This window comes from Carcharodon carcharias, chromosome 10, assembly GCF_017639515.1.
Source record: "Carcharodon carcharias isolate sCarCar2 chromosome 10, sCarCar2.pri, whole genome shotgun sequence".
Lineage (NCBI taxonomy): Eukaryota > Metazoa > Chordata > Chondrichthyes > Lamniformes > Lamnidae > Carcharodon > Carcharodon carcharias.
The window spans coordinates 64,546,924-64,570,811 of record NC_054476.1 but is presented as its reverse complement, the minus strand read 5'-3'; the positions used below and the strand labels follow the sequence as shown (position 1 = coordinate 64,570,811).

General features: G+C 43.8%; 1 protein-coding gene across 2 annotated transcripts in view; it reads right to left on the bottom strand.

The window, feature by feature from the left end:
* LOC121283056 (tetraspanin-32-like) overlaps positions 1-23,888 on the bottom strand; it is a 72,808-nt gene that overhangs the window by 8,039 nt on the left and 40,881 nt on the right. The window contains exon 5 of one of the 2 annotated variants that reach the window (XM_041197054.1): positions 14,302-14,403. The exons of the other annotated variant lie outside the window; for it this stretch is intronic. Coding sequence (XP_041052988.1) covers positions 14,302-14,403 — 102 coding nt within the window. The remainder of the gene's footprint in view (positions 1-14,301; positions 14,404-23,888) is intronic. 2 annotated transcript variants of the gene reach the window in all.

The following is a 23,888-nucleotide window of genomic DNA, read 5'->3' as shown; positions in this document are numbered from 1 at the left end:
CTTTTGTTAGGACCAGAATAAAAGAGACTTTAACTAGTCTTCTTTCAATCAACTCAATGATTGATTTATTAAGAAACAAAACTTCTTTTTAAAAAAACAAGCTGCAAGAAACTGGTTGAGATACAATTTGTAATCTGGAAATGTAACTACATACCCCTTTAAATCCGAACACACATACACACAAATGACAAAATAAACAGGGTTTCCACAGAGGCTGGCGTTTAAGGGAAAAAAACACCTTTTGGCCAATGGGATAAAGTTCAAAGGGTTTTGATGCTGTTGATCTGGTGTTCCCGTGTGCGAAGACTGATCACTGATTGCAGTAGTGATTTGACAAGGTTTATTACTATATCTGCTGACTGTAATTGATTAAATAGGGCTTCCAATTGTTTTAAATGATCTTTCCAACTGTTGCTATAAATTAATACATCATCCAAGTAAACCACACAATTAGGAAAACTGGTTACAACTTGATTCATTGGTCTTTGGAAAGTGGCTGGAGCATTTTTTAGCCCAAATGGCAATACTTGGCATTGGTATAGCCCATTTGGTATGACAAAGGCTGATATCTTCTTAGCTTGTGGCATTAAGGTACGTGCCAGTACCCTTTCAATAAATCTATCTTAGTAAGGAATGTGGCACTGCCAACCCTGTCAATACAATCTTCTAAATGAGGGATTCGGTATGAATCTGTTTTTGTTACTGCATTAACTGTTCTATAATCCTGCAGGATCTAGTTGACCCATCAGGTTTAGGCACTAACACTACTAGAGGACACCAACAGCTTTGACTAGGTTCAATTAGGTGTCCAACATGTATTTAATTTCTGCTTTCACCTGAGCCTGTTTCTCCCTGCTTAAATGATAAGGATGTTGTTTTATAGGAGAAGATTTCCTTACATCCACATCATGCGTGGCTAAAGTTGTACACCCTGGTTTGTCCTCACAGATTCCTTTAAATTCTGTAAATTCACCAGGCCTTCTTGTTGTCCTACCTCTACGAATGAAAATATGGTTTCTAACTGTCCTCATATTTCAATGTTAGCTAAATTTGTGAACTGTCTAAGTCTCCTTCTGACTCACCCTCATTGTCTCTTTTGTCCTCCTCTGTCCTTACTATCTGGCATACCTGCTCCTTCCTATCCTCCTCCATATGATGGTATTGTTTTAACATATTGAAATGACACAGGCAATTCTTTTTCCTGCAATCTGGGGTGTCTTTCAAATAATTTACTTTACTAACCTTCTTAATTACCTTGTATGGACCACTGAACTGTGCTTTTAGAGATTCCCCCTATAAAGGCAATAACGCTAACATTTCATCCCCTGGTTGAAATATTTGGGTCTCAGCTTGCTTATCTGTCCAATCCTTCATCATTGTTTGTGAAGCTAGATAAGATATTCTTGAACCACTTTACAGGCTCCCGTGAGTTGTTCCTGGAACATGGACACATAATTCAAAATAGACGATTCGACCCTCTGTCCTAAAAACATTTCTTTGGTTAATTTCAGAGGACCTCATATCTCATGTCCATAAATTAATTCAAAAGGACTAAAACCAATAGATTCATTCGGTGAATCTTGGGTAGCAAACAAAAGGAAGTCCAGTCCTTTGTCCCAATCATGGAGATATTCATGACAATATACTTTAATCATTGTTTTAAGAGTTTGATGGTACCTCTCTAGAGCTCCCTGTGTCTGTGGATGATATGCTGTGGGCTTTAACTGTTTTATAGCCAAACTACTTGTTACAATATTTTTTGAAAAATTTTAGACATAAAATTGGAACCTTGATCTGACTCGATTTCTATCTAGTAAAAAATTGGTTTAATTTCTCTACCACTACCTTAGCTGTAATTGTTCTCAAAGGGATGGCCTCTGGAAATTGAGTTGTCATATCCTGGATATACTGGTGTCCCACTTTCATTTTTGGTAATGGCCTCACATGGCCTCCTAACACATTAAATGGTTCCCCAAAAACTGGTGCTGGTTTGATTGCAGCTTGTGGTTTTCCCACCACCTGGCACGTATGGCATGTTTTACAAAACTGCACCACATCCTTGTGAAGACCTGGCCGTATCCCTACGTGCCCTGCCATAGGAATTCATGTGCTATACATAATATCCCTTTATGATATTTGGGCAGGACCACTATCTGATGGACAACTGTCCACTCTTCATCTGCAGGTCTGTGAGGAGATCTCCACTTCCTCATCTGAATCCCCTTTTATCATAAGAACATTCTGGAACTCCCTCAGCTTCAGCTACAGTTTGGGCTGATTGCGCTACCCTACTTGACTCTGGATCAGCTTGTTGGAACTTGATTTGAGAAAATTTACTAAACATTTCTCTTTGACTATCCAAGTCTCTAAAGAAAGCTTCAGCTGACCGAATGAAGGGCTTTGCTTAGCCATTGCTCAGGTCACATGAAGGAAAAATTCCTGGAACCTTTTCTTGTAACTGACCTCTCTCTTTAACTTCACTTGGGCTTTCCATAACTTGGGCTTTCCATAAATATGGGAAAGCCTACCTTCACACCTGCTAAATCATTTCCCAGGAGTAAGTCAACTCTGTCTACAAGTAAGTTCTGGACAATTCCCACCATCACTGTCCCAGACATTGTCCAAGTGCACCCTGCACAAAGGTAAGGTATATACTCCCCGCCAATACCATTTATTAAAACTTTGGCTTTTAATGTGCACTCTAGTGGAAAAATTATGCCTTTCCTCAGCAAAAGTGTTTGAGTGGCTTCCATAACTCTTAATATAATTGCAGGTGTAACTGTCTCATTTGAGGGATAAGGAGTTACTTTTCCTCTCACCAAAAATTTTTTATAACCCTCATGTATCTTATTCAACTCCCCTGAACTCACAGTAATGTTTGCACTTGGTCTCACAGCTGTAGTTAACGCTACAACTTGATCTGTTAAATTTTCAATTTGGCTCCTTTTTCTGAATTGCCCTTATGTACCCCAATAAGTCCCATGGATTTCCTGCTCAACTGCCAGCAGTCTACACGAGGGTGTCCCACCTTGTTTCAATGCAAATGCTTAGGCCTTCGAATATCACTTCCACCCTTAGCACCTTCCTTTCTGGTCTAAGGGGGCATTCCCAGCTGTCTCTTCTTTTCCCTAACTACTTGCCTTCTAAGGTTTGTCCGGGTGACGGAAAAAGGGCTTGGACTTATGGACCAGCTCATAATCGTCAGCCATCTCTGCTGCCTGTTTAACTGTTGCAACCCTCTGGTCTTTGACATGGGTTCTAACTATTAGAGGAGGTGAATTTTTAAATCTTTCCAAGAGAATTATTTCCATAAAAGCTTCATACATGGCACCAACCCTTAATGCCCATATCCAATGGTCAAAATTACTTTGCTTTACCCAATCAAATTCAATGTAGGTCTGCCCAGGCTGTTTCCTTATGTTTCTAAATTTCTGCCTATATTGTCTCAGACAATTCATACGCACTAAGAATAGTGTTTTTTTACATCATAATCCATAGAAACCTCTTCTGAAAGTGATGCATAAGCCTCATGAGCTCTGCCTATCAACGTGTTTTGCAGGAGCAATGTCCAGTTTTCTTTTGGCTACTTCATTTGCTTAGCTACTTTCTCAAAGGAAATGAAGAATGCCTCTACGTCCCTTTTCTCAAACTTTGGAAGGGTTTGTACAAATTTAAACATCTCCCCACTGTGCTATGGGTTGAGGATAGTTTTTAAAACTTCCCCCAGAATCCAGGGCCTCTTTTTAAAATTCCAGCCTTTTAGGCTGGTATTCCCTTTCTCATTCCTTCTCTCCTGGCTGAAATTCCAGTTCTAGCTGCTTAAATGCTCTTTCTTTTTCTGCTCTTGTTCAAGCTTGTTTCTTCATTTCTTCTTCGCATTCAGGCTGCTTCATTTGCAAATGAATCCTAGCTAACTCAACTGATTCACCCCCTAGAAAACATGACCTCTCTTGCATCTCTTCCAATTTCAAATGCTGCACCATTACCTCAACTATGTCTGCTCTCCTCACCTCTAGAGTTAATTCTAACTTCAACTTATCCTCCAATTGCATTAGATTAACTTGGTTACTTTTTGTAAGCCAGTCAGCGATAAATCTTTCATCTTTAGAAAAGTCTTAACAACTTCAAAAGCCATTTTGGTTTACTGATGTATAAGAAACCTGGTATCTGTCCTTTTTATCCTTTACCAATTATCATTATTCTGTGTTGAATCACCCATTGTCCACATTTTGATATCCTGGTCAAGCCTCCAATCTGTGCTACAACTGGGACGGGAGGAGTATGCAGTTTCTCTAGCCCCATTATTCCACAGTCACATTGCACCATGCATGTAAATGTTTTATTCACTCACCAAAATGGCCAATTGTTTACTTTCACTATTGTTACGACCAGAATAAAAGAGATTTTAACCAGGCTTCTTTCAATAAACTCAGAATGATTGATTTATTTTGAAACAAAATGTATTTTTTTAAAAAAAAAACAAGTTGCAAAATTCTGGTTAACATACAATATGTAATCAGGAAGTGTAACTAAATATGCCTTTAAATCCCAACACACATACACATACATGCAAAGGACAAAACAATTAGGGTCTCTGCAGAGGTTGGCGTTTAAGGGGAAAAAACACCTTTTGGCCAAAGGGAAAACTTTATGAAAAAGGATGAAACTTGAAGGGTTTTGATACTGTTGACCTGGTATTCCCATGTGCAAAGATGGATCTCTGATCATAGTAGTTGTCTGAAAGTTCTTTCCAAAGGAGCTTTAGTGTGGAGGAGGACAGAGCGTAATTTGTGTCCTTGGGATCTCTCTTTCATGTCAGCTCCTCAGATTTCCAAATACAGATGAGTTGTACTGAGATGAGAATCTCTAGATACAAACTGATAACTACACCAAATTTCAGTTGAGGTAGGGAGAGGGCCTTCTCCTTTTTGATTTATTCCCAAAACTGAGTTCAAAGCACAAGTTCAAAACAGAAAGCACATTCAGTCAGGTGGTTTCCAGAAAATCACATGGACTTAGAACCTGAAAACAATAGTTTTCTCCCTCCAGCAATTAAAGTTCAAGTAAACAAATACCAGCCTTGCTGGTCATTTAGCTGAAGTCATGGGACTTGTTGGAAAATGCAGTTTCCTCACAGTCCAAAGTGAACTTCTAACTTTAAAAAAAACGAACCCAGGTCAGTTCCCAAAAAAAGTGTCCAAACAACTCAATGTCCTTCCAATTTCTTTTAAAAAAGTATAGTTCTTGGAGATATGTATTTGTAACAATGAGTAAGATATTTAGCAGTGGAGAGCATCACAGCCAGCCATAGTCATTTCCTCCTTAAATGTCCACACAACATATGCATTACCGTCACTGAACTGCAGTCGGGAAGAGAAACCCTGGCTAATTCTTTCCTAATCTAGGGGCACTCGCACCAACTCTGCTTTCCCAACCATTGTCTTGAATTGAATCACCTAACTTAGCACAGTCCAGAGATAAAGTCTCGGGTTCCTGGCGTGTATATCCTCATACTGTACAGAGCAATGCATTTATCAAGCAAGCATTTCAAGGGCATGTACAAAATCTAAAATTGCAAAGTTCTACTGGTCATATGGGCCATTCCATGGGAGAGCAAAGGTCATGATTTTGGGTGCGTGTGTGGCTGCCTAGCAATAGCCTTCTTGCAAAGGAGAAGTTATGTTATTGAGGTGCCAGGCAAAAGGAATCGTAACTCACTACCAGTTCACTAGCATGTTGAATTTGGATCCTTAGAGTGAGTTACCCAGTCCACAGTTCAATCTAAACTTGTGTGATTTCCTTTTTTAGAAAAAAGCTTTCAGCTCATGGCAGTAGTTTCCTGTGCTGGGGAAGGTGCTAATTTTGCATCTCAGCATAACTTGTTTGCTGCACTTACCTACAATATTGTTGAAGGGTCATGAGGACTCGAAACTTCAACTCTTTTCTTCTCCACCGGTGCTGCCAGACCTGCTGAGTTTTTCCAGGTAATTCTGTTTTTGTTACTTACAATATTGATGTTTGCTGCTAGAATAAGCAAAGTGTTACGGTTGGTGATTCCTCTGAAGGGCTGCTAATGTACTGCTTGACTTAGAGAAAGAGAGTTATCCTGTCAGGCACCAGTGCTGCATTTACAAACCAAGGTGCTCCCAGCTGGGCATGTCAGAAGAGACATTTTTTTTGTCACTGAGTGAGAGAAATGTGCCCCAAACAACTTCTAGGGCAGGGGAGGTTCTTCCCTTTGCTCTGAAGGGTATTGCATTAAGCTTTATGCCACTGTTTTGCTCTGAGCCACTGAAGCTGGGCAGGGCAAACAACTTCCATTTGCCCAGAATACAGAACATGGTTGGTGGCACCCATCTGGGCATCAGGGATGCTCCATTAACTCCCTAGCCAGCACAGATAGAAAGAGTTCCCATTCCATTAATGTTCATGTGATGTCTAGCCACAGACAACTTGAATGCAAGTTCATGCCAACATGCAGGAAGCCTCCATATTACCCTCATTATGCGGCAGTCGGTCACTTTATTTGAAGGAGCACTTAAGAGGAGATTTTAACTTTGCCTGGCTGACATACCTGCTGATTTCCTAGTCCATTTCTGGTGTTTTCTATTTTAGCCAGCTCCTCTGCGGCCTGTATAGCCTGTGGCTGTTGGGATTCTTCTATAAATATGCAGACTGGGGTCCAATCACATTATTAAGCTCCAACTGCCATTTTTACAGTGGGAAAAGGAGCCTGGGTCTGACTAAGATCAAACAAATATCTTCTTTATTGAAATATTCCCTGGAGAAGCAGGAGTGCTTGAATCTGAGATACTTACAAAGCCTCTTCCCACAATTTCCATCAAATGTTCTATTGGTTATGGCCAGTAGCCTCCTACCTTTCAATATTCTGCACCAGCCTGCTGGGCAATTGCCTATTCCCAACTCATAGGGGACATGAACGCACAGGCTGGGGGTTAAAATTGACCAGGCCTCATACTATTGAGGTCACTGGAGCTTGGCATTTGATGCAGCCTTTACTTCCATACACTTAATTCCGCTCTGGGTTAAAATCTGGTCTACAGATTAGATGGTTGGTTGCAGGGAGACTCGGTAGCCATGGTTAATGAGCTGCTGTGAAACCCCTGAGAACAAGTGAAATGTAAACATAACAAGGTACATTATTGACCTGCTCAAATTCCTGCTGTTAGATCTGCTTAGACAGGGTTTTAAACATTTTGCCATGGGACGTGGATGTTGCTGGCTAGGCCAGCATTTTTGTTGCCTATTTCTAATTGCACTTGAGAAGGTGGTGGTGAGCCACCTTCCTGAATCGCTGCAGTCCATGTGGTGTAGGTACACCCACAGTGCTGTTAGGGAGGGAGTTCCAGGATTTTAACCCAGAGACAGTGAAGGAATGGCAATATAGTTCCAAGTCAGGATGATGTGTGGCTTGGAGGGGAGCTTGCAGGTGGTGATGTTCCCATGCACCTGCTGCTCTTGTCCTCCTAGGTGGTAGAGGCTGTGGTTTTGGAAGGTGCTGTCAAAGGAGCCTTGGTACTGCAGTGCATCTTGTAGATGATACATACTGCTGCATTGTACATTGGTGATGGAGGAACTGGATGTTGAAGGGGTACCAGTCAAGCAGATTGCTTTGTCCTGGATGGTGTCAAGCTTTTTGAGTGTTGTTGGAGCTGCACTCATCCAGGCAACTGGAGAGTATTCCAGCACACTCCTGTCTTGTAGATGGTGGACTAGCTTAGTCAGGGGGTGAGTTACTCTCTGCAGAATTCCCAGCCTCTGACCTGTTCTTGTAGCTGTAGTATTTATATGGTCGTTCTGTTTCACAATAGTCCTGTCAAGATATCAGAAATAATCACTGCATGTTGTATTGTTCCTCTATAAAATAAGGAATCATCATGTAGCAGCATGGTGGGGAGCCCATTTTTTAAAGCAGTACTAAATAAAGATAAAGCGTGGGAGGGGAAAATAAAGTAAGTAAAGATGCAGCCAAGAAGGTTGACATCATAGTCATTTGTTGTTAACTGCTTCCAATATGATCTAGATTTGGCCCCTATACAAGTACAGTAGCTGAATAAAATACCGGGTTATCTTTCTCTATCTGCTGTTGTTTAACTGTCATCTCACACTATTTTTTCATTAGCTGGAACTTTAATATGACCCTTTACAACAGAAGCGATCTGCACTAAGGGAAAATAAAGTGTTTGAATGTACTCAGGTGATATTTATCTAATGATGTGCCTTCACTGCCTATCACCACACATTTCTTACTGTTGGGAATTACCTCAGAGCTGCTGTAGCTTTGCCGGACTTGTAGCAGAAGCTGCAGGGGAGTAAACGTAATTAGGCAGTGCCATTGGCTGCCACCCATGCAGTGTTCCTCATTGATATCATTGAAGAAAGCTGCACTAGCTGTAGAGGCAATGGCCCACGGTGCTACCTGCCCCTGGAGAATCAGTGTAGTCTGATATGAACAGGTTTTCCTCCTATGTGTACATGCTTAAACAGAGTCGCTGCAGCAATCTTGGCAGTTATGATGATGAAATAGGAGCAATTCTGGGGCTGCATCTTGGTGCTTAACTTACTATCACATTCACTGACGATTCTGGTATGGTGTTTAGCATTGTGTGAAAGGTGGTCTAGGAGGTCTTTTGATCATCAACCAACTGACTTCTAATGGCAGGATCAGGAAGGTGTGGATCCCTTACCCATGCAGTAAGAATATGTTGGAAGCCTCAGCAGCTACTGTTTTCCCACTACCACCACCTCCTCATGTTACCTAAGAAACAGGAGCAGGAGTACGTCATACAACCTCTTTCATTTATTCCGCCATTTTGTAAGATCATGGGTAACCTTCAAACTCAACTCCACTTTCCCGCCAACACCCCCACCCCCATAGCCCTTGATTCCCTTAGAGTCCAAAAGTCTGTTGATTTCCTTATGCATTGGAATTTGACAGATACACGATGGCCTACCTTTTATAGACCATTGTGCTTCAACTGATCCTCTCTCTTCAAACCACTACCATAATACTCTGCAGTACTCTGATTTGTGTTGGTGCCTGTGCAAGATGGAGTGTGGAACATGATCTGTCATCTTGGAAACCAGCCTATATTTTTATAAAAAAAAATGTATTATTCCGGTTTCAGGTTGGAATTTTATAACAGAGGTTTGATGCCATACTGCTGTCCTGCAAAGTGGTGCTTTTGAGTGAGAGAATGAGCAAGGGTAACAGCGAAGGACAAAAAAGGAGGATATATGCTGGTGGAGGTAGCATACCTCTGAACTCTCAACACTGATCTTTCCATGGCGTTGGGGCCAAATTTTCTTGATGGGTGATCTTCTCAAATAGCTTTAAGCGTAGTGGTCGCCACTCATACATATTTGCTTGTGGTAGTTGTGAGCAATTCCAGGGGCAGGATTTTCTCCCGATCAGGGGCACGCTGCCATTTTACGTGGATGGGCCAATTAAGGCCCTCCCAGCGTGACCTCTGCACGGAAGCGCTATACGCTCCCTGTGTAGGGTGGGGGGGGGGGGGAATCTCTAAACCTGAGAGTGTGCTCTTTTGCGCATGCACACGAAAGATCACACTCATTTCCCTGAAGCCAAGTGCTGCCTCAGGGAGATTGACTACACATTAAAAAATATTAAAAAAAGAAAAAAAATTCCCTGACATGTCCCCTTATGTGACTCTGTCACATGAGTTGGGACATGTCCATAACTATTTAAAAAACTTTAATTAAGCTTTTTAAAACCTACATGAAGCCTCATCCCACCCATGGATGAGGTTTCATGCTTTTTCTAATGCCTGCCAGGGCTCCTGACCTGCCCGCCAACCTTAAGGTTGGATGGACAGATCCATTAATTACTTCAATGACTCTGTCAATGGCCTCAATTGGCCACTGACAGGTCGGCAGGCACGCAGCTGATTTTGCTGCGCCCCCGCTCACCAGAAAATTTAAATGGGGCGCGGTGACGTGGGAGTTCCGCCTGACATCACTCCGCATCATTTTACCCGTCAGTGAGCAGGCCCCGCCCCCCTGCTCACCGACCGGAAAATCCTGCCCCAGGAATCGCAGACAAGAAATCCAGGCATTAGAACTTGGCTGAACACATTCCATTTTCGGTAACTACAAACCAGTACAACATACATGTAGGTTCTGATGACAGTGCAGGTTGAGAGCATGCTATTCAACATTCAGCTTAGTCATAGGGCAAGATACTGGTGAGTTGCACAAAGATTGTACCCTGTGGCTTTTCTGTAACTGTTTAGGAAGGAAAAACGTTCCTGGATGCTTTGCACACTTCCTCCGTGAATGCTTCATAAAGATGGAAGCCTTGTCTGTCTTCCAGGATACACCCCTACAATCTGCTGCCTTGCCTTATTTGAGCTGGGCCTGGGGGGGAGTTGGTGGGAGTAGGGGGGTGCGAATGGTGTCATGAGAGATGAAGTATGGCAACTCTGAAAATTTATCACAATTCCTTGTAACTGGTCACATTCTATTTGAACACTAAAAGAATTCCTTTCTATTCAGAAAATTGACTGGCTCCAACAATATTTGGGTGCCATCGATTTCTCCCTTAACTTTGGGGAAATCAGCAACGTGATAGAACTAAGCAGCCCTGGTGTTATCCCAAAATGATTGAATGTCCCAGCACTGAAAATAATATCAGTGACCTCACATGTCTAGGAGAACACAGTCTTCAATGATGCTGCAAAAGTCTGGATTTGCAGCTCGGAAGAGGTATGTGGCACAAAAGTTGAAAGTTGTGCTGACAGTCATGGATAGAGCTGTTTCAGCTCTTGATCAGAGCTGGAGATCATCATCTAGAAGTGGCGAAACTCATCCAAGCTTCCTTAGTGAAGACACATTGCCAAAGACACGACTTCTCATTCAGTAACTTATAAGATCTGTTGCATCTATAGGTATATGGATTTTAGTGGGGGGGTGGGGGGGCTGCATTAATAATTGTTTACCCTCACTGTCTTCTTTGCTCCAGCTTATTCTCCTCCACCCTTGATAAGATAGCAATAGCAGAATGACAATATGGAAATACATGCCGCTCAATGATATCCCTTTCTATGAGTGGGGGTTAGAAACATGTTGATGACCAAAAAAACTTCATTTTGACAATTGTGACGTGCAAATCTATAGCTCCCATAATGGAAAAAAACCTCCAAAGATGCAGGGAAGTATGAGGTGAAAGTACTCCATCTTTAAATGGCTCAGTTCTGCCAGTCTGGCCAGCTCCTTCTGATTTATTTATATATGTAACGTCACTTGGAAGAAATGATCTCTAATAGTTGCCAGGAACTTCAAAGTCAATGCTCCTTGCTTTTGGATTATCGGCAATTTCCAAGGCAGTGTCAACATTTCTTTGCATGAACGCTATTCACTGCTAACTCACTCAAGTAGCCACTCTGCATGAGCCTGAACAATTGGTATTGGCAGGGTGTGCCCAATTGCAGTACATACCATAAGGCCTTCGCTATGATCTGCTACTTCAGCACTGACCAGGGATCAAACCTAGGACCTTACTGGTCTGTATGGTTGAGTTGTCCCTGCCTTAACCCACTGAAAGAAAATAAAGACCCAGATTTAGCAGTAGTGTTGATGGTGAAATTCTCAGCATCATTCCTCCTCTGAAATTGACAACGCTCTCTGGAATCAACACATGCACAGTGCAACACAGAGATCCAGAAGCTGCTATAGGTGATACCAAGCTTCTCCACAGCAGGTTTCAAAATAAACATGGAGGGGACAGGCACAGGCACAGGGAATAGGAAAACAACATGCAGTTTAATTGGAGGAGCAGTGACCGAATGTGAGACACAAAATCTGTGAGGAGCTGCTCCTCAATCATAGATTCTGTCTCCCTTATGCTGCTCCAATGACAGGCTCCCTCCCTCTGACTCTTGCTGCTCCTCCAGAGACAGGAACTATGATTGGAGGAACAGCAAGGGCAGAAGGTACTTGAACATTCCACATTCTCCAGGACCAAGGTGACCAGTGAGCTGAACTTCCAACATCCTCCGGGACTGGGGTGATGTCTAATGGGAAATAAAAGCAGAAAAGGAAAATGATGGAGGTCTAGAAATGAGGCCAGGAGCAGGCCCTCAGGAGCCACCTGTACTGGGAACAGGAGTAGCAGCCAGCAGAGAAAAGGTCCATCAAATTGTATTTCTGTATTATGGTGGTTGTGCATGGAGGCTGGGGACAGGGGAGGCAATGAGAAATGAGAAGAAAACCATGAAGATTCATTTGATCTTTCACTAACTTACCTAAACTGCTTATGCCTGTCTGATTTATATTTCATTGCAGCAAATAGTTAGAACTTTAGATGAATCTGATTTTAGTTTATTATTGTAAAGTGGGAATTGTATTCAGGCGATGAACACTTTTGGTTATAATGGAAACTTTCTTTTCAATCAAAATTGCTGTTACCCTCTTTTCATATGTTTTCCCTGTTCTAGTTTTGTTTGAGTCACTGTTGCACAAGCCATGTGTTGTGAAATAAAGGCATTACTTTGCAAAATAAAGGGCAATTAGGGATGGGCATTAAACGCTGGCCTAGCCAATGATGTCCACATCCCATGAAATAATAAATTTAAAAATGTGTTTTTAATCCAGCATTGACCCATGATTAGCATACTATTTTGATCTGATTGATCCTCATCTTGAGATTAGATAAATTGTTATATATTACAGTCTTTCCTTTTGTTATTTATGCTATTTTATCTAAGGAAAGAGGAACCCTGAAGAAAAAATCAATACAAATGCAGAAGGTACTGTGACTATGTGACTACATAACCTAATAAAGGAGTTAGTGAGAATGAAAAAGATGCCCTGAAAATCAAAAAGTAGCCCTTGAGAAAATCTCAAAAGGAGCCCTTGGGGGAAAAAATATTTTGACCCTCCTGCTGCACAGGGTGTGGTATTGAAGGCCACTCCCCACCCCCCAGACTGCAATCAAGTAGAATCACTGAATTGCCCTTTAATGTTGTTAGTCTCTCTGTAAAAGTTACACCTTGTTGAATGAGGTGTAACTGGGTTTTTAATGATGGACTAAGTTCATAATTGCTGCTGATAAGCATCACTGGCCTTGGAGCCAATTTTATTTTTGTGAAATGTCAAATTCCTCCATTCATCCAATATCACACTTTTTAAATATACATATTTTAAGTTTTGTTCGTGATATTTCAGATTTTACCTTAACCCCATTTCTCAATCAGTTATTCTGCTCTCTGTAAAATCTTATTAAAATTGGAAAATTCAGTACATATTACTTCTTGGTTTGCTGTCTCTAATTGGCTTTTTACCCTGCTTAATGACATCACTGTTGCTGGACACCTGGAGATTCCCTTAACTTGGTGCCAGATTCAAAATGACATTGGAAAAGGTGATATCCATGCTACAGAGATTACAAGATCATTATAGTCAACTTTCTTTAAGATTAGTGCCAAGCGCCATCATTTCACTATTGACCATAAAATCCAGGCAACCGACTCCACCGCTGTCTCAGCTTACCCGCTGCTGAAGTCCTTATCCATGTCTTTGTTACCTCAAGATTTGAGTATTCTAATGTTCTCCAGGCCAGTCTCCCATCTTCCACCCTCCATAAACTTCAGCTCATTCAAAATTCTACCCATATCCTAACTTGCATCAAGTCCCATTCACCTATCACCCCATTGCTTGCTAACCTACACTGGCTACCAATCTAGCAATTTCCTCATCCTTGTTTTAAAATCTCTCCATGGGCCTTGCCCTTCCTTATCTCTGTAACCTTCTATAGTCCACAGCCCTCCCAGATCATTCTGCTCCATCAATTCTGGCTGCTTGAGTTTCCCCGATTTTAACTGCTCCCACTATTGACTACTGTGCTGTCAGCTGCTGAGGTTCTACACTCTGGAATTCCCTCACTAAGCCTCCCAACTTCTTAGTTCTGACTCTGCTTTAAATTTATTTCTTTTGGTCATCTATCCTAGAATCTCTTTATGTAGCTTGGTGCCAAATTTTGTTTGAAAATGTTCCTGTGAAGTACTTTGGGATATTTTATGCTATATAAATGCAGGTCCTGTTGTCAGGTGTCTGTAATATTTACATTCCATAGTTTTCAATCAGTATGAGGTGAGGTGAGAGTGACTGCCCTTGACATCAAGGCCACATTTGACTGAGTTTGGCATCAAGGAACCCTAGCAAAACTGGAGTCAATGGGAATCGGGGAAAACTCTCCACTGGTAAAAATCTCCACTGTAACAGAAATCTTGGACTGTGGAAGCAGATTGTACCATTACTTACTGTTGAGTGAATGGCTATCAAATCCTGTTTTGAATGATCGGAGCTGTTTCTTGTGAAATCATCATATAGAAAATCATACACGTCCTTCACTGCATTCTCTACCTGATGAGACACATTGTATTCAAATGTTTACAACCATATAACCAGACGCACATACACACACACCTCTTCAGCAATAATGTAAACATTTAAAAATATAGCTACATTTTGTTTTGCTGATTTTCCTTTCCTCCCCTTCCCCCTTATCTTTGTTGTGAGTCATGGAATGTGCACCCGAAATGTGCTCAACCTAAGGTACTCTGAACTCACCTGTCTTTTTGGGCTTAGTAATTTACATAGCCCAGGTGTCCAGTTTGAATCTTTACCACGATTTAAAGACCCTTACAAAGAAAGTAAGCAAAACTAGTTATCTTTGCCTTCGGTCTGACAGCAGCAAACATCTTTTACATTTGGAGCCTGATACAAAGGGACCTGGGAAACTGCATAGACTCAGTTTTGGACCTTTTTCCATCCATGTAGTCCTGAATGTTTTTCACGTTGTTGGTTGGGGGGGGTGTGGGGTAGTTAGGGGGCTGCGTTGACCTTCAGTTCCAAATAGGGCCACTCTCCTTTAATGAACCTGCTGCAGCAGAACCTCCAACTTTTCTGCATCAGAAACAATGCTGTCCACATGTCTGCATTTAGTCATTGAGAGCAACTATCTATTTTAGCCTTTAATGATAAGGTTCTTCAAGATTTGTCTGGATTTTCTGCCTCCCAGCCAATTGTGGTACAACCCAAGCTCACTGGGCATCATTTTCATTTGCTACTAGCCTATTCAAATTAGAATTAGGTTTCCATTGGAAGATTTGCCACAACCGGACCTCTGAGTTGCCAGGGCAGATCCGCTTCTGCCAAGGACAAACACTTTTTTTTCCCAAGTTCAAATAATCGAGGCTCCCAACTAGTGCAGAGGTAACCTGGTGGAGAATTACACAGCAAGATCCCAGGAAAATGCAGAAGGGAAGAAGTTGCTTTGCCCATTTTGCTGATTACAGACAGAAAGTGCTCAATTTAGTGAGGAGACGAGACTCATGCTGCGTTGCACAGAAGGGTGTACTCTTCAAAAGTTGATAGTCCAATGAGATAGGTAGAAAACTACAAAAAGGTAAAGATTTAGATACATTTTCCATTCCCACGCCAGAGGACTACAAGCATTTAGTTTTCACAAGTCATAAATGGTCAATACTTCAAGATCCTCTGGGAGCTGCCATCATACTTTACTTAAAGTAATCTCCCAGCCAGAATAGAGTCTGGCACTGGTAACTTATTAAAAGAGATAGCTGGCAAAAAGAAGTGGATGACAAAACTAATGTTAGTGCAGGAAATTGAGTCTGTAAACACGGCACCTGGAACCACATCCCTGGCTGATGGCTGATGAAGCAGAGCTGTTGTAAGAGGTGAGTGGGAAAAGGTTGCCGTGTTTCCCCAAGAACATTGGTGTAGTAAGTGTCAAGGCTGAAGAACATCACCTTCATCTTCCAAAAGCCTTCCTGTCCATCTGCCTTCACCTTCAAACATGCCTCATACGACTGCCTTCAAATGAAAGCATTGTGAATGCTGCCTGAAAAGGACTCGTGGACCTGTGTGACACTGTACCTACCAGTGGTCACTGCTCAGCTGTATACTGGTGAAGCAGAACACCTTTCACATTCACATGGGCCACTGTGGCTAGAGGACTGGTGGACAGATGGACATTATCGGTTGCCCTTTTGCTTATTAGTCAGAAATTGACAGACAGCCCTTTCGTCCTGTTGTTACCATTTGGGAGATGAAGTTGTTGTCCCTGTTGAGTAACGCATTTGGAGTCTATTGATGTACTCTGGTAATGTACTCTGCATTGATCTAGAAGAAGCTTGAGACATAAAAACAGACAGCAGTAGTCACCTATATGGCCAATAGCAGTGCCATCCCTATGTTGCCTGTTGTCTGCAGGTCTTTCAGAGGCATATATAATAGTTATGTAACAACCTTGGAGACACTGCTCTTCTTTTGTTGCCTTTAGTTATAATACATCATAAAACAGCAGTTCTAGATAGTATAATTTTGATGCTATCTGGCATCTCTTGTTGACCCTTCTCTGCCATTTCTTTACTAAACCATGCACCAAGGAAATACTAAAAGTAAAACTGATTGTAAACAATGTCAGTGGTAGTAACTTAATATATTGTCGTTTCCTTCAAAATCCTGACAGTCAAGGAGCTGACTCAGGTGCAATAACTGCTTTCTGTGAGTGGTAGGAGCACATTACATGTGTAAGATTGGAATTTGGTAGACTGGTCCCTTAAGAAATAAAGACTTCCATTTTATATAGTGCCTTTCAAGCCTTCAGCATGTCCCAAAGTGCTTTTGTACCAATAAAGTACTTTTAAAGTTTAGTAATAGTGTAATGTATGATCAATTATCTATGAATTAATGAGCAAAACAGCCTAGTGGTTTAAGTGCATTGGTGCACAGCATTTTCAAAGCTTACATGGGAATTGTGCTTTCTGACAGACTCCTAACTTTGCTGCCTCTTCATGCTGGAGTAATTCTTTAACCTTATAGCAATATCTGGACTCTATTCCTAGTTATTCCTGAGAGTTGTTAATTTTATGTAGACTCTGGTCCTATGTTCATAGCCAGTGTCTAAAATCCTGCATACATCCACATCATCCATGTCTCTTAGCATCTTTGTTTTTGCATTAGAATCAAGTACAGTTGAGTGAATCTCTCTCCTCATAAGTTAAGAGCCTTGACCACAGAATCACCTTGTTGCTCTTCCACCAATAGGGGCTGGGGTCAGGAACAAGGGCATCAATCCTGGTTCTGGATTAGGTGTAACTCACTAGGTTATCATTGTCAATCCTGGACTTGAACTGACCTCAGTAAATGTGATGTCTGCAATGATCCTGGATGTGTACTGATAATGGACTAGTATAAGTACATACATGAACCTGGATCAGAACTATTAACAGGCCTAGGATCACAATTTATGTATCAATACTGGTGCTGGCTGGAAGTGTACCAGCGTCAATTACCAGGATAGAAGTATTAAGCCTGGATCTATAACGGAGTAAGTATTGGGGTTTTCACAAGTGATCTTGGGCCTGCACTGGCATCAATAATGGAGATATCTGGTTTTGATTCTTGTTGTGTACTGAGATTAGTAATGGGAAAATCAATATGGTTAATGAACTGGTATTGACATCAGTAACAGGAGGTATCAGGAAGTACCTGTAAAGGGCCAGAAACCAGGGCCAGAATTTTCTGGCTGATGTGCAGGGGGAGGAGCCTGCACGTCAGCGCTTAAAATGGAGCACGAGCATCCCGACGTCAGCGCACGGCATCGCGATATTTCGGTCAGCAGGCACACACAACAGTAGGACGCACGCCCGCCATTAATTAAAGGCCTTGTTAAGGCCCTTAACTTGCCAATTGTCGATGATTTTGAGAGGTCCGTGCGAACTTTGGATTGGCGCACGGGCCCAACGGGCAGGCAGGTAGGAAATTCTTTATTAAAACTCATGTACTGGTGGGATATGTGGACTCAGAGGGGTTGTTCATGTTTTCCATGAAGTATTTAGTGCAGAATGTGTTTTAAAGTTGCCTGTTTGATTGTTAGCAGTTTCCATCGATTTCCAAGAGCTTTTTGTGTACTTTGAAACCAGTCTGCAGACAATTATCTTTCTCGGGCCTGCAGCTTTCTGGAGGCCTCCATTTAGCCTGGGAGTATGGGTTCTGACCTCTCCACTGTGCAAGGTACCCAGGTAGCTCTCACAACACCTACATCCTCAGACACTCCCAGTGCCGGGGCTCTTCAGTGCTCTGGCTCGGCTGGATGGTTGGCTGCTGGGTGACAAGGGCTATCCCCTGCGAAGGTAGCTCATGACGCCTCTCCACCATCCAAGAACTGAAGCTGAGCAGCTGTACAATAGGAGCCAGGGCACCACAAGGGTTGTGGTGGGGAGAGCCATCAGTCTTCTCAAGATGTGCTTCCATTGCCTGGACCGCTCAGGGGGCACACTTCAGTGCCCCCCAGATCACGTCTCTGTGATAGTGGTAGCAGGCTGTGCTCTGCACAATCTTGCGCTGGAAAGGGTGGATGCAGTTGACAATGAAGACCCTGACGCACTGGATGAGGCTGCACATGATGAATCCAGCAGTGCCTCAGAGGATGAGGAAGCACAGGGCAATGATGAGGGTCAGCACGCCGACCCCCTATTACACCAAGGAGGCAGGGACACCCGGGACAATTTAATCCAATGAACCTTCAGCCAGCTCCGCACACATGGATCAGCAGAACTAGCATTGCCTGGCGCTTCCACACATGGCACTTAGGTGCTACATCTTCCACCTCATCAGCTGCAACTAAGGGCTTAGTACATAAACATCAATGTCCACTCAAACACTCATGAGATGTCTGTGAAACAGACAAATGCAGCACAAAAGGAAACACCCTCAGCCATGCTCAGAAAAATGGACTTTATTCCGACCAACATATAACAGAAACGTCTCTATTGCAAACATAAGTATATTTTTCTCTATTCTAAGGCCAACACAAAATCACCAGTGACAAACCCGTGGAGTGCCTTATGCTTACGTTTGTGGGTGCTACGTCTTGGTGCTGCCCCATCGCCTCAGAGTGTCTTGTGAGACAGCCTGCTGGCTCTGCTGTCCTGTTGGCCTTGATGATCTTGGTGGGTGTCCTCTGGCCCATGGAGCCTGTGATGGCCCCTCCTGGGAGGGAGTGTCCAGTTCCAGAACTGGCACCTCCCCAATTGTCGCAGCCTCAATGGATGCAACGGTCACTGGCAGAGGGGCGGAAGAGCTGCTTCCCTCATCTGGAGCACCCTGTGGGGAGCTCGCAGAGACGACTGGCAGCTGCTGCGCCGACGTGAGGTCACATTGAACCTCCCTGCTCACCGCAGATGGATGGGCACCGAGCGGTGACACTTCGTGCCCAGAACATCTCTCACATTGGGAATGACCACCTGTGGCCAGTACCGCTGTGAGGGCTTGCAGGTCAGAGCATAACCCAATCAGAAGAGTCTCCATCCGATCGAAGCCCCTCTCCATGAGAGTTGCCAATCTCTCTGTGGAGGAAGTGTGGAGCTCTCCCCTGAGGTTCATGCCTTCACGTGCACTCTGCCTGGACTCCTCCATCGCAGAGACCAACTGAAGCATACACTCATGCAACCCTGCCAGATGCAAATGCGATTCCTGCCGCTTGTCCTGCAGCTGCTGCATTGGTGACAACTCCACAGACACATCATCAGTGCCGGACTCAGCATGTGCCTGGTCCCCTGCAGCCCTCCGGCTGCTGGTGCCATTGGCACTCTTTGTCCCTGCCGTCTCCTGCAGCAATTCTGAAGTGCCCTCTCCACTGTGACCCGGGACACTAGCCGACGTTAAATTCCCCAGCGAAGTGTTTGTGTCTGCGCTGGTGCCTGGCTGGCTGAAATGATGTGCCGCAAGTTGCATGTCTTGGCCCTCAGGTGTGGAGGGAGGGCTGTGGTGTTGTTGGGCACGGCCATGCGGTGGTGATGCTGAAATTAACAACAAGGACAGTGCATCAGTTAGCATACAGTCAGTTCAACCTTTCATCACTTTCCCCCCCCAGCCTCATAATTCGCTCACCCTTCAAGACCCACAGGAAACCAACATTGGTGGGGTAGAAAAGAGTCAAGAGGAGGCCCAAACATTAGACGCGCATATAGACAGGCTGGTCAGATGGCCTCAGGAATGCCACATGGCATGTTATGTGTCACAGGAGTGGGAAGAGTGCAGAGGTTCCTGACCTGGATGCGTGCTGGCCTAGAGAGTTGCTATGCTGATGATACATTTCAAACACTTGCGACATTTGCTGTGGATCACAGGAGATTGACAGGTCACATTATTGACCTTCATACCGTTAGGAGGGGCATAGACTGGGTGGGCAGAAGGCAATATTTCCCCTTGGCGCAGGGATGAGTAACATGGTGGCATTTATTTAAGTTGAGTGCCATGAGGTTGACAAGTGAGGTGCTGAGGCCCTTTTGGACAGAGTAATGTGGGACACACTGGCTGAAAGGGTGGTGGAGGTACAAACCCTCCTAAGATGCAAAATGTCTTTGGTTGTGCAGCAGCGAGGCCATGGCATGTTAGGCCATGGGGATAGTGGTCACAAAAGGCATAAAGCGACTTTGGAAGGCGCTAGAGATGCGCATCCTCAATCGGACGAGGGACATTTGTGTATGATTCACACGTTAGTGTGTTTCAGTCTGTGAATGAACAGTGTTGCAGCATTAACGATTGCAGCAACCATCAGTGGTTTGGATGGTATGCAGACAGAGTGGATGGGACTGTGGACCTCAAATACCTGGCCGCTGCACCCCAGCCTCGCCGACACCTGCTGCCTTGGCCGCCTGCCTCCTCCCCAGCTCCATGGCCTGTTCCTCAAAGGTGGTGAGGTGCTGGAGCAGGGTGTGCCCACCACCAGTCCTCTGGTGCTCCCTTGACTGTGCTCAACTTTTGCCTGCAGAACAGAGAAGAGGGCTTATTGAGGCTGATCGCTCATGTACTCTGCACGCGCACCCCAACCCCAGTGGCCCATCTGAGGCCTCCAGCGACTCCTGTCCACATTACTGATCAGTCCCCAGAGGATAGTATGGCTGGTCCCAACCCCCTCCCCCAACCTTAGACAAATTCAGTGTCCATCACTTTGATGTTCTTAGCGCCCATGGCAAAGAGGCGCAACTAGGTGCGGCGCTGAGGCCAGCAGATGGCTCTTGGCCACGACACCTTGAGGCTCCCCTTCCAACATCTCATCACCATCAATAAGACATGTGTTGGAGTTCTGAGTATGTGTCCAGCTGCCTCCGCTGTAGGTTGCCCCCACACTACTCAAATGTGACAAACACCAACATATGCTGCTGGGAGAACCCATCTTCTTCTCAACTACTAAGGCTGATTTAAGCGTGGTCACTATCTGTTTGCCCACCCAGCGTACGCCAAATGCCCAATGCAGTAATGGCACCAAGATGTGGCGGGATGGCAGTCAAACGCTAAGGCTACCTGCTGGGTCAAATGGCCAAGGCCGACATGGTACTCACCCTTCCAGAGCACAACAAACCATTGAATCTTTTGCGGCACTGTGTTCCTTTGCGCCGCACATCATCATGGGCGCTTACTATGTCACCCACCTCCTCCCCCGCCTGCCTGGTGACATGGGGGGCCCTCCTCCTCCCATCATCCAGATAGAATATATCCCGATGGCTGGACACTTCTTGGAGCAGGACAGAAAGGCATGCATTGGAGAAACGAGGGGCACACTGGCCCCCCACTGCCCCCTCCTGCAGTCTGCCCCCCTCCTCCTGCTCCTGCTCCCTGACAGCAGCCTCTCTTCCTCTTCGAGTGGCCATAGTGCACTGCCTCAAGGAGGCTGCCTGGCCACTCTTTATGCAGACTGCCGGTTCCCCATTGGAACAGGCAGTCTGAGGCCGCCCGCCTCCGCGACTGTTTTCCCGTTCTCCATGGGAGTCGCTAACCCACTGGGCAGGCCTTAATTGGCCCACCTGCGCAAAATAGTGGCGTGGCCCGTTTCAGCAGCGGCAATCAGCTGCCCGCCCACCGCCAAGTCAGTCGGGCCCGCCTGCCCGTCAAGGGCAAAATTCTGCCCCAGGTTTTGCTCCAAGCTTGAGCCTGTATTAGGGTTAGTAACAATAGTATCAGCACTTGACTTCAGCTGGGAGACAGGCAGATACACACAAAGTGTAATCAGCACTGGGATGTTAGTTTTGAACTTGAATATACATCAAGTTCAGTTATGGGGAAATTAGTGCTCCTTTATCTATACTTTATCTACAGTATAGGGTCAGGTTCTGGAGGGTAGTTTACTTTTAGATGGTGTAAATATCTTACAGAATGGATGTATCCAGCTGGAGATGCAGCAAAACCACACAAATTATTCTGTGTGCCTTTCCTAAACAAGCTTTATTGGATGGTCTGCTTGAGAAATCTCGTCAGTCTCCACAAAGCAAAACTCAATTCAATCTCTAGCTATTAATGATAGCTCACAGACCTCAGAGGATTCATTAAATGAGGCCCTGAGCCATAGGCTGTACATTCACATTAGGCTCCGTACGTAATAGATACTGAGTGAAGGCTTTCAGAATTATACTGACATAAATCCAGGGCTGTCTGCATCAGATTAATTGCTATTGTCTCGGAATCATGTCTGCTGTTTTAGCAGCTCAACCAATAGTTAATCAAGTGTTTAATTAATACTAGCTGATCTCCTGTGGGGTTGCTAATGGGCAGCAGGCAGTCTGGTATCTGGACCACGGCTGTGTTGTTTAGCTGGTAAGGTACAGCTGTGCTTAACTGTCCTTTAAGGCGACTGCTCAGGTATATTCCGTGAGGAAATGGCATTTCCTGAGGCTAGTCAGAGGATAACTGCTTAGGAAAGTTCCATAGAATGGCAAATACTTGTAAATTTCCAACAAATTAAGGCCAAATTATCCAGGTGAGAAAAAAATGAAGATTTTTTTACAATAGTTTTAAGTGTGGCATTCAAAGAGCAAACTAAAGACTAATGAAACACCATGGATGAATAAAGACAAGGGAAAAGTTGAGGATAGGGAAAAAAGCATACACGATGTAAACGGACAGCAGGGAAGAGCACAATAAGGGAAAATATGAAGCGATTCGGAAAGCAGTAAAAAAAGTTAGGAAGGCAAAGTGGGATTATGAAACAAAATTATCAATGAACATAAAAAAGTGAAATCCTATAGAGGCAGAAAAATAAAAACAGGAAATTTTAGATGTTTGACATTGACATTCTACATTAATGTTTGTTGTCCATTTTATTTTCCAAAAGTTCTGATCTCAGCCTCTCTAAACCGGCTTTTCTCCCATCTATTACCCTGATTTCTGTCATGTGTTATGGACAAGGGAAAGAGGCAAAACTGAACACCTTTATTTTCTCACCATCTGTCCATAAGCAGGGGTGTTTTAATTTTTTGAAATAAGCAGTGGCATGTTTCCCCAAACGCTCTGTTTGTGAGGTCAATTTTCAGTGACTTGCAGCAAACTCTCTCTAGGATTAAATCAGAAGTATAGTTTATTCTTGCATTCAAACCTGGGGAATAGTCGCGACTTCCTAAAAACATAGCACAACGCAATAAGAGGATTGGAAAGAGGAGTTTTGACAACAATGAATAACTTAAAAGAAAAAGCACCACAGATTTGAAGATCAGTTCAAGTGATTGCCAGAGTCTAGAAACTCAGGAACTGGTGAGGGTTTCTTCATGGAGGAGCTACAGTTCAGATGGGTTCAGCTAGCTGAAGGAGGAGTTGCAGAATTCCTTTAAGTTGATGGTAACACAGGAAAATAAGGTTTGGATACAGAGACTTGATTTGCTCGGCAGGCGATGGCAGGAATCTTCCAGTGAAAACAAGTTTTTAGGAGGCTTAGACTTGATGCAGGCTGTTGGTCAGCCTGGAGTCATGCTTTGATGTTTGCAGGCTGGAGTTTAAAAGCAGGCTGAGTTACAAGTCTAGAAATGTAATATTAATACTTTCCAAAG